The 14,393-nt window shown below is 39.2% G+C and overlaps 1 protein-coding gene across 1 annotated transcript; it reads right to left on the bottom strand.

Annotated features, from left to right (window-relative positions):
• Positions 1-75: 75 nt before the first annotated feature.
• Positions 76-1,659, bottom strand: LOC118029646 (polygalacturonase). Its single transcript, XM_035033541.2, has 4 exons — positions 1,207-1,659; positions 813-1,102; positions 503-731; positions 76-399 (listed from the first exon to the last, which is right to left on the bottom strand). Exons 1-4 carry the CDS (start codon positions 1,657-1,659, stop codon positions 181-183), a joined length of 1,191 nt encoding a protein of 396 aa, XP_034889432.1. The 3' UTR covers positions 76-180.
• Between the last annotated feature and the right edge of the window lie 12,734 nt (positions 1,660-14,393).

Genomic DNA, 14,393 nt, shown 5'->3' with positions numbered 1-14,393 from the left:
GAGACGTGCCACAAGATCAAGCAAATAAGCTTGCTTAATGAGCTACGGACGTATTACATTGTTTTTAAGCTAAGACATAGAGAAAGTATCCCATTTGTATATGTATATATACTATAAGTGTTACGTAATAATTTATTTTTTTTGCTTGATCAACTATATATTCCCTCTTTAATTAGGCTCTTATAGACAGCTAGTGGGCTGAACAAGTCCTGAAGCAAGTCCACCAGCATTGCTGCATGATGCTTCCGCTGGCTGGTTCTTGTAAGTGAGCTTTACATCTTCTAATTTGATCCCAGTGCATGGATATTTTTTGCTACAATCAAATTTCACCGCCACTTCTGTTGCTGATGATCCATGAATGTCTTGGTAGGTCACATCACTTATTTTCACACCAGAAACCTGTTTAATGCACAGCAAAACACAACAAGATTTATGTATGTTTTGGATATTGTTAGCTTTCAAGATATGAAAAGAACGGTAAAGACAATAGATTTGGCTGTACCTGGCCAGGGCAGTTCTTCTCGCCGGGGCAATAGTTTTGGTCTATTACAATGGGATTCTGGACATTATTCATGACTGCGTGTTGGAAAAGAATATCTCTAGCAAAACCATTGCTAGGCCTTCCCCAAGACTTAATTCTCAGTCCATTTTGTGTACCGGTAAATGTAGCTGTCTTTACTGTCACATTTTGCACACCAGCCTCTTGGGATTCTTTGCCTAAACTTCCAATGCTACAATATCAACACATTAAACATTAGGAGCAGATGATAATTGATATGAACTTATAGTTGATGTTATAATTTCTTATTTACCTGATTCCATGGCCAGGTCCACATGCGACATTTTCAATCCACAAACTCGAGGTGCCGGGGCCAATCGATACACAGTCGTCACCTGTTCCAATCCTAGAATTCAATATGGTGACACCGGTTGATGATTGAACGTGAATGCCATCCGTGTTAGGGCTGTTTCCGGCGGCAGAGACTTTGACTCCTTGAACTTTGACGTTTTGGCAACCATTGATGACAATGTGAAACAACTGGCTATTTAATGACGCCAATCCGGTGATTGCAATATTGTTTGAATTGGTAAACTCAAGTGACTGCACAGTAAATAAATCAACAAGAAAATTAAGACCTTGAAAATATAAATCCTATCTCTAGTCTACTGACCAAAATATTGCATGCATGTGCTTTATTATCATACCGTTGCGCCTCTAGGGCAACCATTGCCGGAATTCTTGCAAGACCACAGTCCAGCACCCTGGCCATCAAGAGTCCCTCCAGATACAGTAACCCCATTAACATGCTCAAAGATTAGCCAATTTTTAGCGTTGCCAATGACCTTATAATCTGATGGGGCGACTAGGGTGCCATCTATACGTAGCAAGATCGCACGGTTCTTGCAAGGACCCTGAAACCTCACTTGACCTAAAGAGAAACTCCCTTTAGGAACAGAAATTGTGGCTGGTTGTGTTGAGGCACATGCATGTGCCCAAGCAGCAGCAAAGGCCTTGGTTGAGTCGGTTTTTCCATCAGGTTTGGCACCATAACTTAACACACTAAATTGCGCTGCCTTTGCTGAAGGTGAGAACGCAAAGAAAACGATGAAGAAAAGGGTAATAGGACGAGGGATCATTGGAAGTGGAAGGCCTGCCATTGATCTTTTTGGTATCGGATAATATTTGAAAAGATGCAAGTGATTAGTATAAGTTGAAATGGAGAGATGGGAATCTGAAGCAGCTGAAGGTGGTATTTATAGGAAGTTTGGATATAGAATGCACGTGGAGATTTACTATTGGGTATTTGAAAATATAAGGCAAAATCCATATGTTCATCTTTTATTGGAAAAAATAAAATAAAATAACGGATGCTATTAATGCATTCATATTGATTAGTTTCTCGTGATAAAATAAATCAATTTAAAAAAAAATTAAATATAAAAATTTTTTATTGTTAGAATAGTTTTAAAATAAATTTAATTATGTCAATTTAAAGTATAAATTAATAACAGGTAAACATAATTTTTTCTACCTCGAGATAGAAATTAAATGCTATTTAAAAAACTAATTATTATTACTTAATGGTAATTAATGTTGTAGTAGTAATTAGTGAAATTCAAATATCATATTTTTAATCTAACCTTAGAAGTGATCATTAGATTAAAAATTAGAAACTAAAGATTATCTAATTATTAGTGTTTATACACACACACACACCGATTAATTTATTCATCCTTACAAAATTTTAAATTATTTAATTCGAACAACATTTAACTACCATAACCTAACAATAACTAACTCCCTGTTAATGGAAAAAATTAAGATGATTAGGAAGTCAATTCATTCTATGTCTTAGTGCCTCAACCTTGAAAAGTTGATTACGTAGATAGTTTTCCACGTTATTTTGGCTATTAATACACATTATTTAGTATATATGAAAGAACTTTTGCCAAATGAAATTGTTGAAAAGTGGGATTGAACGTGACAGGTGGAGCAAAGAACGGAAATAAAAGAGGGTATTTCTTTTAATTAAGTTCTTATTACCCAGAAATCATGGCCTTAATCTCACAATTTTTTCTCTTCTTGCGCGTAATTCTTTCACTTTTCGTGTTTGTGATGGGATGGCATAGGTTTTTACATGTGCCTAACAATTAATGCAATGGAAACAGTGTACTTTTTATTTCCTTTGTTCCCATTTAGCTTTTTACATCTTAGTTCTTTTTGTTTGAAATCCTAAATAATAAAATAATATTTTGTGTAAAATAAAAGACTTAACCTAATATATATGTCGGACTTCCTCTCTTTCTCTCCATTAGGGCAACATAATAAGTTTTCCACATGGGGTTTCTTGTCTTGTGTTCCAATATCGAAGACGGTAAAAAAGAGAAATCAAAGTTTGCATCTTATCTTGACTCCACTTATATTTGTTCCCATAACTGTCAAATTCCTGTTCGAACTTTAAAAGATATTAGCTTACTTCATTCATACAGAAAAAGTCTATAATTGAATAGTTAAATAAACTTTAACAGTATAAATGCTCACCAAATAAACTTTCAAGGATCGGTTGCTGATGAATTAAATTAATTGCTCGTGCATGTTCTTCCATGTATAAATGCATGGCGCCTCATCAATATGTGTGTGTAAATGAAATACCTTATCATCAAAATGCATGAATCTCATTTTTACTACACATTTGAACAAGAAATCCCCATGTGGCGAACTTGAATTAATGATTATTTTAACGGTACATAATCTGAGCATGAACTTGGACCTACATAGATATTTGCCATCATATGTTACAGGGAAATTATGCGGCTGTATGTAGTATATGCTTGGAATAGTTATTTAACATTCTATTTGTTTGCTCTGTACTTGCAATTTCGCGTTAAGGTGAGAAGAGAGTTGAATGTTGAGTACATACCATGACACAATGACTTTCACTATAATTATAGTTAATTACTCAAAAACTATCCTGAATTTAGGAAAGTTAAATATTTATGCCCACATAAATATACACACATACATAGATTGAACGTATTTAGTTTATGGGGGTGTATTTTTAAAATGATAAAAAGATAAAAAAAAATATTCTCGATTAATTAATAAATATAACAGAAGATACCCACTATGTTATATATATATATATATAATTAGAGTTAGGCTGGCTCAATATTACCTTCTATACTAAATAAGTTGGGAAAAATTATAAGCTCCTCCTCCTTCTCTTCTTCTTTTTTTTTTCCCCCAATTCAGCTCTCATTTTTATTATTATTATTATTTCTTTTTTTTCCTTTTAATTTTATCTTTTCAAAAAACAAATTTAATAATCCTCTTGTATTGTCTCTGGACAAGCAAAATTAACTAAATCATATCAAGATAATTTTTTCACATTTAATTTTAAATTCAAGTTAGATAATAAGTTTGTTTGAGAGCTGTTTTTAGTCAATCTCATCAATTTTTTTCTCTTTCATTCCCAGACTTCTTTATTGGTTAGTTGGGCTACCTTTGCACTCGCCAAGTTGAATGAGTCACATTAAAGCAACTTTTACATGATTTAATTTTAAATTCATGTTGGGTAAGAAGTTTGTTTGAAAGGTTTTTTTTCTATCAATCCTATCTTTTTTTTTTCTCATTTTAATTTGTAAGCTTTTTTTTTTGGTAGTCGAGTTATCTTTAGATTGATCAAAATAAATAAGATTACTTAGGGTCAACTCCCACACGGTGTAATATTAAACACAGGCTAGATAAGGACTCAAATAAGTTTCACATCGGGTCATATTTAATAATAATATTAAGTAGTTTTTTATAATTTGAATATTTTTTATTACATTAAAAAAAATACGATCGACCCACAACACTGTGTGGACCTTTAAACTAGTTTACTAATATACAAGTAGAAATTAAACACACACACATTAATATATAGAACTAAAAAGAATAAGAAGAAAAATGTATAAAATATTAATTGTTACTTTATATTCAACACAATTAACACAATTTTCCAAATAATTTCTGGGAAAAACTGCAAGAGTTGCATATTTTCACAATTAATTCCTTGAAGAAAAAAAAAGTACAATTCATGTGTGTAATGTTAAGGAATTAACATGGGTTCATGACCTAGATTTAAAATGAACATTGTTGCTACCTAATTTTTGACCCATGTTTTGATAAATTTTCAGAAAAAATTCAAAAAATAGAAAAAAACAAAGAACATCCAAAAAATATGTTTTTTAATATATTTGCGTCACTTTTAGCATTTTCAACGTCGTCTAAAAAAGAATTTAAATTTTTAAGAGATTTTCAAACGCGTTCGACTTTTCACACGTCATTTTTAAAATCATTGATTTCCCTCATTGAGTCGACGTTGATATTGCTCATTTTTAAAAAATACAAAAAAATTAAGAAAAAATCAAATTTACAAAAAAGAAAGAAGTTGAGGGACCAAGTTGAAAAACCTAGCAACATTTTACCTATAAATACTGGTCTTCAACTCACACAATAGGGGGGCAATTTTGTAAAGGGGGAGAAACCACAAAAACCCTAAACTTAAACTTAACTCTACCAAAAAAAAAAACACAGCAGCCCCCACCCTTTGCTTTTTTTTTTCTTCTCCTTCACCCGGAGCCAAAGACAGCCGCCTCCTGACCAGACCTCTCCCTCTCACCAACACCAAGACAGCTGAATCACCCTCATCCCAAACACAGCCGCCCCCTTCCCCGGAGATTGATTTTTTTTTTACCCAAACAACCGGACTTTGCCCTTCTTCCCCCCGGCTAGGAATTTTCCTCCCCATATACTATCTTCTCGTCCCCTCCACCGCAGCCTCCCACAGCCCCTCTCTCGGCTGCTCATTTTTCTCCTTCTCACAGACCAGCCGTCGGCCACACAACGCAAGTCTCCCCTTTCGTTCGGCCTCCAGTAGCAGCGGTCAGAGCAATCGACCACGAGCAGCTCCAAGACAACCTCTCCACCGTAGCTTCAACAGCCCGAGCTTAGCCTCACGCTGGACAGAGACTAGCACTGTCCCCCTTCGCTCTCCCTTCTCGCCGGCCACCTGCTTCTCCTCCAATGATCTCTTCATCTCCATCGACAACGAAGCCGCCGAACGGACGACAGCAGCAGCGACCCCAGCAGCGTCACCCCCCTCCCGGCCGTCACTCCTTCTCGTCGCTGGATCTGCAACCATGGAGTAACCTTCGTGTATAGAAAATTGTGGCCACCAAAGTTGTCGCACGTCGGAAAATCCTCGTGCGGCATCTGCTGGCGAATTTTATCGTTGTTGTGTTTGCTTTAAATTCATACGTTGGAGTCGCCACCTAGTAATTGATTGCGGGCTACTAGGAAACCGGATGTACCGGTCTTGTCAGAGATTCGCGGGTAAGGGACTGGTTGTGGTTAGGGAAGGTATTAGCACCCCTAACGCACCCTACCTGAGGTAAGCTGCTTCGCGAATTTGATGCGTTAAAGAAGTTTAATAATTATCTTTTCATCGGAAATTAGAAATAACTTACGTATAAGTTAATAATTCTTAACCGTGATCCAATCAAAATATTAAATTCTTCTTTAATCTTTGCAATTTTATCATAAATAAAAAAGTAAATAAAACATTCATAAAAATAAATACAAAAAAAACACACACATACACTTTCACTATTTTTTGTTTCTTTTCTTTTCTTTTTTCTTTTCTTTTCTTTTCTTTTACATCCATATTTACAAAATACAAAAATTCAACACAACTAAACAAACATTACATTAAAATTACAATAATAGCCCCAAAACAATCTGGAATTTACAGGGCACCACCGGAACAGTGCTGGGAACATCTTCTGGGCATCTAAACAGTGGCGGCGCGTCTGCTCCACGCGCTGCCGCAGACAAACCGGAACAAACTGGTGGATCCGGCTCGACTTCATCTCCTCTTCCCTCCTACACTGGCAGTGAGGAGCAACATCACCTGCAAAGAAGAAAAGGACACAATCCAGTTGGTTTTATTTTATTTTTCTTTTCTTCCTGTTTCAGATCTGCTCCTCTTTCTCTTCTTCTCCATTGCGCCTCTGCTTCTTCTTGGTTTCGCCTTCTTCTCTACTTTCGGTGGTGGCGAGGCCAAGGGGGAACGACCGCGCGTGTGCTGCTGGTGGCCTGTGATGGCTGCGGTGGAGCTTTGATGGAGAGGGGATGGCTGTCCGGTCTTTACTCCTCTTGGCAGATCGGATGGGTGTTGGTGCTGGTGGCCGCTGGAGGCTATTCGGCCGGTTGATGGAGGTCGACTGAGAGAGGGCCGCTGGTTTCTTTGCCTCCGAGAAGGGAAGGACCGTCGCTGTCTGGCTAGAAGAGAGAGCAGAGACGAGGAGGTGCTCTCCGATTTGTTTCTTTTCAGCGGTTTGGGGCGGCGGCTTCTCCTTGGTTTTGGGTGACCGCTGTAGAGAAGATTTGTGAGGGGGTAATGGTTTCTTTGTGGCTTGGGGCTGGCTGAGGAGAAGGGGAGAGTCCAACGGAGGGAGAGGAGGAGAGAACCGGCTGTGGTGGCTGCTCCGGTTTTGTTGGCTGGAAAAGGTGAAGAAAATGGGGCAACGACGTGGGTAGAGGCTGAGGGAAGTGGTTGTTTGGCTTTTGTTTGTGGCCGGCGGCTGTAGGAAAAAATTAAAACCAGGGGGGAAGGGGGGCGGCAGGCTTGGTAGAGATAGGTTTAGGGTTAGGTTATTTTTTTTTGTATTTTCTGATATTTCAAAATTGCCCCCCCCTTTGAATGTGTTGAGGAAACCAGTATTTATAGGCAAAATGTTGCTAGGTTTTTCAACTTGGTCCCTCAACTTCTTTCTTTTTTGTAAATTTTGATTTTTCTTATTTTTTTGTATTTTTTGAAAACGAGCAATATCAACGTCGACTCAATGAGGTAAATCAATGATTTTAAAAATGACGCGTGAAAAGTCGAACGCGTTTGAAAATCTTTTGAAAATTTAAATTCTTTTTTTAGACGACGCTGAAAATGCTAAAATGACGAGAATATATTAAAAAACATATTTTTTGGATTTTCATTGTTTTTCTCTATTTTTGGATTTTTTGAAAATATATCAAAAACATGGGTCAAAAATTGGGTAGCAACAAAAGTAAAGGGTCTCCTCTACAGCAGACCCGTCCATGGCAGAGAAGAGGAAGGAAATAAAAATCAAATCTGAAAAACGAAGAAATCTAAAATCTAAAATCGACTGTTGTGTGCGTTTTTCTTCTTGTTTCACAGGTCACAGATGGTCTAGGAAGACCGAAGGAGAAGCCGGTCGTGATCTGCTGTATCCTAGTTCTTTCCCTGCGGTGGCGCGTGGGGAGACGCGTCGTTACTGTTCAGGCGACCCAGAATTGTTTTTGCTGAATTTTAGGGACTATTTTGTATTTTTTTTGTATTCTTTCCCTGCGGTCGTGATGTAATTTTTGTTTAGTTTTGAATTTTTTATTTGTATTTTGTATTGTGGATGTAAAAGAAAAGAAAAGAAAAAAGGAAAGAAAAGAAAAAAGAAAAGAAACAAAAATAGTGAAAGTGTATGTGTGTGTTCGTATTTGTTTTATGAATGTTTTAATTATTTTTTTTATGATAAAATTACAAGAATAAAGAAGAATTTAATATTTTGATTGGCTCACGGTCCAGATTTACTAACTTATACGTAAGTTGTATTTCTAATATCCGATGAAAAGACAATTATTAAAACTTCTTTAACACATCAAATTCGCGAAGCAGCTTACCTCAGGTAGGGTGCGTTAGGGGTGCTAATACCTTCCCTAACCACAACCAGTCCCTTACCCGGGATCTCTGACAAGACCAGTACATCCGGTTTCCTAGTAGCCTTCAATAAATTACTAGGTGACGACTCCAACGAACCAATCAAAGCAAACGACACAACGAGAGAAAAAATCGCCAGCCGATGCCGCGTGGATTTTCTGACATGCGACAAACACTATTAATCTAATTATTTGAAATCCAAACACCGATGGCATTCATGTACAACCATCCACCGGTGTCACCATCTTGAACTCCAAGATTGGAACCGGTGATGATTGTATCTTGGTAGGTGCCGGAACCACCAACTTGTGGATCGAAAATGTTGTATGTGGCGCTGCCATGGAATCAGGTAGTGATGAAATTAAATAATTAAGCTCATGACCTCCACATCTATATATAATACATGATCTATCTTTAATTAATTATCTACGCATAAGATCGATGATGATGTTTACATACAGAATCTATACGCGGCTGTAAATGTGGGACTCAAACGTTGTGTTGTATCTTGCAGCATTGGTAGTTTAGGCAAGGATCTTAAAGAGCCAGGGGTGCAAAGTGTGACAGTTAAAACCGTTACATTCATCGGTACTCAAAATGGGTTGGGAATCAAGACCTGGGGCCGGGAGGACAAGCAATGGTTTTGTAAGGAATGTTTTATTTCAACATGCTGTCATGAAAAACGTGCAAAATCCCAATGTCATTGACCAAAACTACTGTCCTGGTCAGGCTTCTGGGGATAAAATTACCAGCAGTGAGATTTGATTGTAGTAAAAAGTCCCCGTGTACTGGGATCAAAATGAAGGGCTGGAGGCTAACTTACAAGAATCAACCAGCTGGTGCATCTTGTAACAACGCTGATGGGACAGATTCCGGTATCATTCAGCCAAGAAGGAAATTATGTCGTGCATGCTAGCAATTAGATTAGCTAGGGAGTTTGTTACTCGAGCCAGTGGCGTTGAGGTTGCTTGGAGCCCGGCCTTGAAATTATTTTTTATGGTGAAAAGAAGGTCCAATCATTTGCTGAATTTCTTATTATATGAATGAATATTTCAAGAATTATATTTCCAACCCATTTCGATAGCGCAGCAGTCTATCCACAAGGCCACTAAATTGCTTGCACAAAATTGGAAGACCATCTACAGATAAAATTTGTCTGAACCTTTTCGATACCGCACCAATTCGAGCAATGTCACTTATTTCAAGAAAGGAGAAAATATGATAAATTAGGGGTGAACAAAAAAAAACCAAAAAACCTCCAGGTTTTGTTGACTTTGCTCTTCCCTCTTATATGTGCCTATAGAAGGAGGATCTGTTTTGTGAAAACGTTATATTGCTTGTTCATTGAATCACAGGTTATATACACAGCAGAGACAGTGCTGCAGAGTTTCAATCAAATACAACAATTAGAGTCCTATACTGTAGCAAACTTATCACTTGTATAAGTCCTATTCTTCAGGTGATTGGTTAGTGTTTGTTTCGGACTTTGACACTTGCTTACATGCCCCCTCAAGATGGACGGGGTCAATAAGTCCAATCTTGTCTTTAAGAATCCAGAATTGTGAGCGGGGAAGAGACTTCGTCAGTGCATCAGCTAACTGGTCGTTCGAGGAGACATGAGATACTCGTAGAGCACCGGATTGGACCTTTTGTCGAATGAAGTGAAAATCAATGGCAACATGTTTCATTCTTGAGTGAAACACAGGATTAGAACTCAGCTGGGTGGCACCGATATTGTCACAATAAATAACCGGAGTATGACTCACTGGAAAGTGTAGTTCGGAGAGTAAAGAGCAGACCCAGCTGATTTCAGCTGCTGTGTCTGCAACAGCTCTGTATTCAGCTTCAGTGGATGAACGTGCCGTGGTGTGCTGCTTTTTGGAGGACCAGGAGATGGGATTCCGACCTAGATAAATTACATAGGCGCTGGTGGAGGATAAATCTTCCTTGTTTCCCCCCCAGTCTGCATCAGAAAAGGCATGGACTGAACATGGAGAATGACGATGAAGAAGCAGACAATGATGGATAGTGCCAAGTAAATACCGAAGAAGACGTTTAACCAATTTCCAGTGAACATCAGTGGGCTGGTGCATGTATTGAGAGAGTTTGTTTACAGCAAAACATACATCAGGCCGAGTGAGAGATAGGTACTGAAGACTGCCTAATGTTGCACGGTAAGGTGTAGGATCAACTAGAGGAGCACCCATGTCCAAGCTCAGTTTGCAGCCTGGAGGCAGCGGAGTAGACGTAGGCTTTGCATGAGCCATATTGGTTCGGTGGAGAAGATCAAGAATGTACCTTTGCTGGGAGAGAAGTATACCACCGGTGTGATGAGGTTGAACTTCAACCCCCAGAAAATAGTGCAGAGTACCCAGGTCTTTCAAGGAGAATCGTGCTGCTAAACATTGAATGAATGTATTAACTGCATGTGCATTATTACCTGTAACAATGATGTCGTCCACATAGATCAGTAGATAAATAATGTGAGATTGCTGATGGAAGATGAAGAGAGATGTATCTGCCAGGGAGTTAGAGAAACCCGAAGCATGCAAAAAATTGCGTAATTCATGATACCACGCACGGGGTGCCTGCTTCAAGCCATAGATGGCTTTTCTGAGTTTACAGACATACTCGGGTTTGTCTGGATCATGAAACCCTGGAGGTTGGGCCATGTAGACATCTTCATCCAGTGTGCCTTGAAGAAATGCATTGTTAATGTCTAGTTGGCGAAGTGTCCATCCATTGCTGACAGCAATGCTGAGAACTATACGGACCGTCGTTGGTTTCACAACGGGACTAAATGTCTCATGATAGTCCAGGCCAGGGCGTTGATGAAACCCTTTTGCCACGAGTCTAGCTTTGTAGCGAGCCACGGTGCCATCTGAGTTGCGTTTAATCCTATAAATCCACTTACAGCCAACTAAGTTAGAAGCACAATCAGGTGGGACTAAAGTCCAAGTTCCATTGCGTAGTAGAGCACTGAACTCCTCATGCATGGCAGATCTCCAATGTTGATCTTTGGTGGCCTGTGCGAATGTAGTAGGTTCTTGAGGGTGAGTGTTTATCATGGTAGTGAGTGTGAGTTTTTGAATGGGTTTGTGAATGTTGTTTTTGGATCTGGTTGTCATAGGGTGGCAGGGGAGAGGGTTTAATGGTGCTGGAATTGAGATGTCCGGGTTATTTGTAGAGTTTGTGGAAGGAGGCAGGGAAGAGGTTTCTAGATGGCTTGGTGAGGGAGGAAGAACCTCCGGTTGTGAAGAGGTTGGAGGGAGAGATCGCGCATCAGATGCAGCCGCCGAAGAGTGTGTACAAGATGTAGAGGTGGGTGATGGAATAACAATGAGTGGTGGAATCCACATGTCAATTGTGGTTGATTTGCTTTGGGGCTCCTGTTTATGTAAAGAATGATATGGAAAAATATTCTCAACGAAAGACACATGCCTAGACACCATGATTTTAGAGGACTCGGGTTCAAAACATAAATAAGCACTTTGGGATAAAGAATAGCCGAGAAAAATGCATGGTTTGGATCGAGGGTCTAATTTATGAGCAGTATACGGGCGAAGCCAAGGATAACACAAACATCCAAAGTTGCGAAGTTTTTCATAATTCGGGGAATGTTGAAAAATAACTGCGTAAGGTGAAAGATTTTGTAACGCAGGAGTTGGCATGCGATTAATAAGATAGACTGCTGTAGCAAAAGCATAAGACCAAAAAATACGTGGCAAAGATGCATGAGTTAAAAGTGAAAGACCTGTTTTCACAATATGTCTATGACGGCGTTCAGCAAATCCATTGTGTTCAGGAGTGTGTGGGGGGGTTGTCAAATGAGATATGCCATTCATAACAAGGAATTCTGTTAATGCAATATATTCACCCCCATTGTCAGAATATAGAGTCACAATTTTTTCTTTGAAATAATTTTCCACAATTGCTTTAAAACGAATGAAGGTGTTTTTAACGTCTGATTTTTTCTTTAGCGGGTAAAACCATATGTATTTAGTGAAGTGGTCCACAAAAATTACATAGTATTTAAAACCATCAATAGACAAAAGGGGTGAGGTCCATACATCAGAGAATATTATTTCAAGAGGTTTATGAGAATTCAATGTGGAGATAGAGAATGGAAGTTTATGACTCTTATTACAGTGACACGCATTGCAGACAAAATCTTTGAATACTGAAGATGAATTTAAATTATGCTTAGTCAAAATTGTGTTTAAAACAGGAGGAGCTAGATGACCTAATCGAAAATGCCAATTTATTGGAGCGAGTTTCAAACTTGAAAATGCATGAGGGGTGACAACGCACGGCCATTCGTACACACCTTCTTTGGTTTTACCCTTTGCGCGAATTTCCCCCGTCAACAAATCCTTCACAAGAAAACACCAGGGTAAGAATTCAACAGAAACATTGTTGTCAACGCAAAATTGATATATAGAGAGTAAATTGCGTTTAATATCAGGCACACATAATATATTGGTAAGTCTAAAAGGGTGAGTAGATGAGTGTATTTCAGAGGAGCCCAAGTGTGTAATTCTTAAACTTTTACCGTCCCCTATCATAACATCATCTGTGCCAGTGTAGGGCAAGTGTTGAGCCAGGTTTTGGAGATCTGCTGTGATGTGGTGGGAAGCCCCACTGTCTAGGAGCCATGGAGACCTGTTTGAGGAATTAGTGTCTGCAAGATTAGCCTGCGATTGCCATGGAGAGGGGCTTGAACTTGGGTTGTTGCTGAGAGGAACAAGACGGAATGAGGGACACTTTTTCGCGGTGTGACCTTGAATTCCACAGATTTGACAATATCCTAGATATGGCCTTGGCTGAAATCGGTTGCTGTTGGATGTGTTGTGGGTGGCCACAGTCTGTCCAGTGTAGCGGTTTTGTTGGTTGGCAGAGGAGCGCCAATTTCCACCCGAGATGTTGGATGTGGATCGACCAGCATTGTTGGGGTTATACCTGCCACTGGTGCGATTGGAGGGATGTGCAGTAGGAGAAAAATGAACAGCTTTGGTGGTTGTCTGGAGTGAGGCCTCAAACATCAATAGTTTTTCATGGAGTTCATCAAAACTAATTGCATTCTCCCTGGCCTGCACCGCTCTTACCAGTTCTTTGTAGTCATCACCTAGTTCTTCTAGGATTTTGTCCGTCAGATCTTCATTGTCAATAGGTGCTCCTAGGACTGCGAGTTCTTCTGCTTTACCCTTGACTGATTGCAAGAATTCTGTAATGCTGAGGGTGCCTTTGGTCAGCGATTTTAGATTGGCTTTTACTTGTTTGATGCGACCCCGTGATGGAGTGGCATATGTGGCTGCAAGAATATTCCATGCTTCGCGAGCTGTTGTGGCTCGAGCAATAAATGGAATAATGGATGGTGTAATGGATCCTATGATTGCATTCAAAAGCAATTGGTCTTGACGTATCCAGGTGTGATACTCTGGATTTAATGTTTGAGGGGAGGTGGTGGTAAGGTATTGTGATGGGGATGGTTTGGTACCGTCGATGTAGCCTTGCAGATCATACCCAATAAAGAGTGTCTGAAACTGCAGTCGCCATGATAGGTAGTTGGTGCTGTTGAGTTTCAGCGGAGCTTGAGCTGTAACATTAATAGTTACAAGGGTGGTGTTTGAGGAATCACTCATGGTGATTGAATGGGAGCTAGACAGAGAGAAGAAAATTTTATGTCAACAGCTCTGATACCATATAGAAGAAGGATCTGTTTTGTGAAAACGTTATATTGCTTGTTCATTGAATCACAGGTTATATACACAGCAGAGACAGTGCTGCAGAGTTTCAATCAAATACAACAATTAGAGTCCTATACTGTAGCAAACTTATCACTTGTATAAGTCCTATTCTTCAGGTGATTGGTTAGTGTTTGTTTCGGACTTTGACACTTGCTTACAGTGCCAGTTGCATAAGTCTTTATATTGTTTGAAACAAGTTTCACGGGCATGGTACCCTTGTCTGAGTGATTTTTTAATTTCTATTGGCTTTCATGCTTCCAAGGTTGACACCTCCTTATTTATCTTATCTATTGGTGCTGATATCTTCTATCTTTTGGTTTATGTTGATGACATTCTGCTTACGGGTAGCAACTCCGCTATGCTTCACCACCTA

The sequence above is a fragment of the Populus alba genome, chromosome 17 (genome assembly GCF_005239225.2).
Source record: "Populus alba chromosome 17, ASM523922v2, whole genome shotgun sequence".
NCBI classification, from domain to species: Eukaryota; Viridiplantae; Streptophyta; class Magnoliopsida; order Malpighiales; family Salicaceae; genus Populus; species Populus alba.
This window is presented reverse-complemented; position numbering and strand designations above follow the sequence as displayed.

Bases quoted from the DNA above. Each gene is read 5' to 3' on its own strand.
- LOC118029646 (XM_035033541.2), bottom strand. From the start codon at position 1,659: ATGGCAGGCCTTCCACTTCCAATGATCCCTCGTCCTATTACCCTTTTC. The intron at 732-812 runs GTAAATAAGAAA...TTGATATTGTAG, and splicing joins GGACCTGGCCATGGAATCAG to CATTGGAAGTTTAGGCAAAG. The intron at 400-502 runs GTACAGCCAAAT...TGCATTAAACAG, and splicing joins AGAAGAACTGCCCTGGCCAG to GTTTCTGGTGTGAAAATAAG.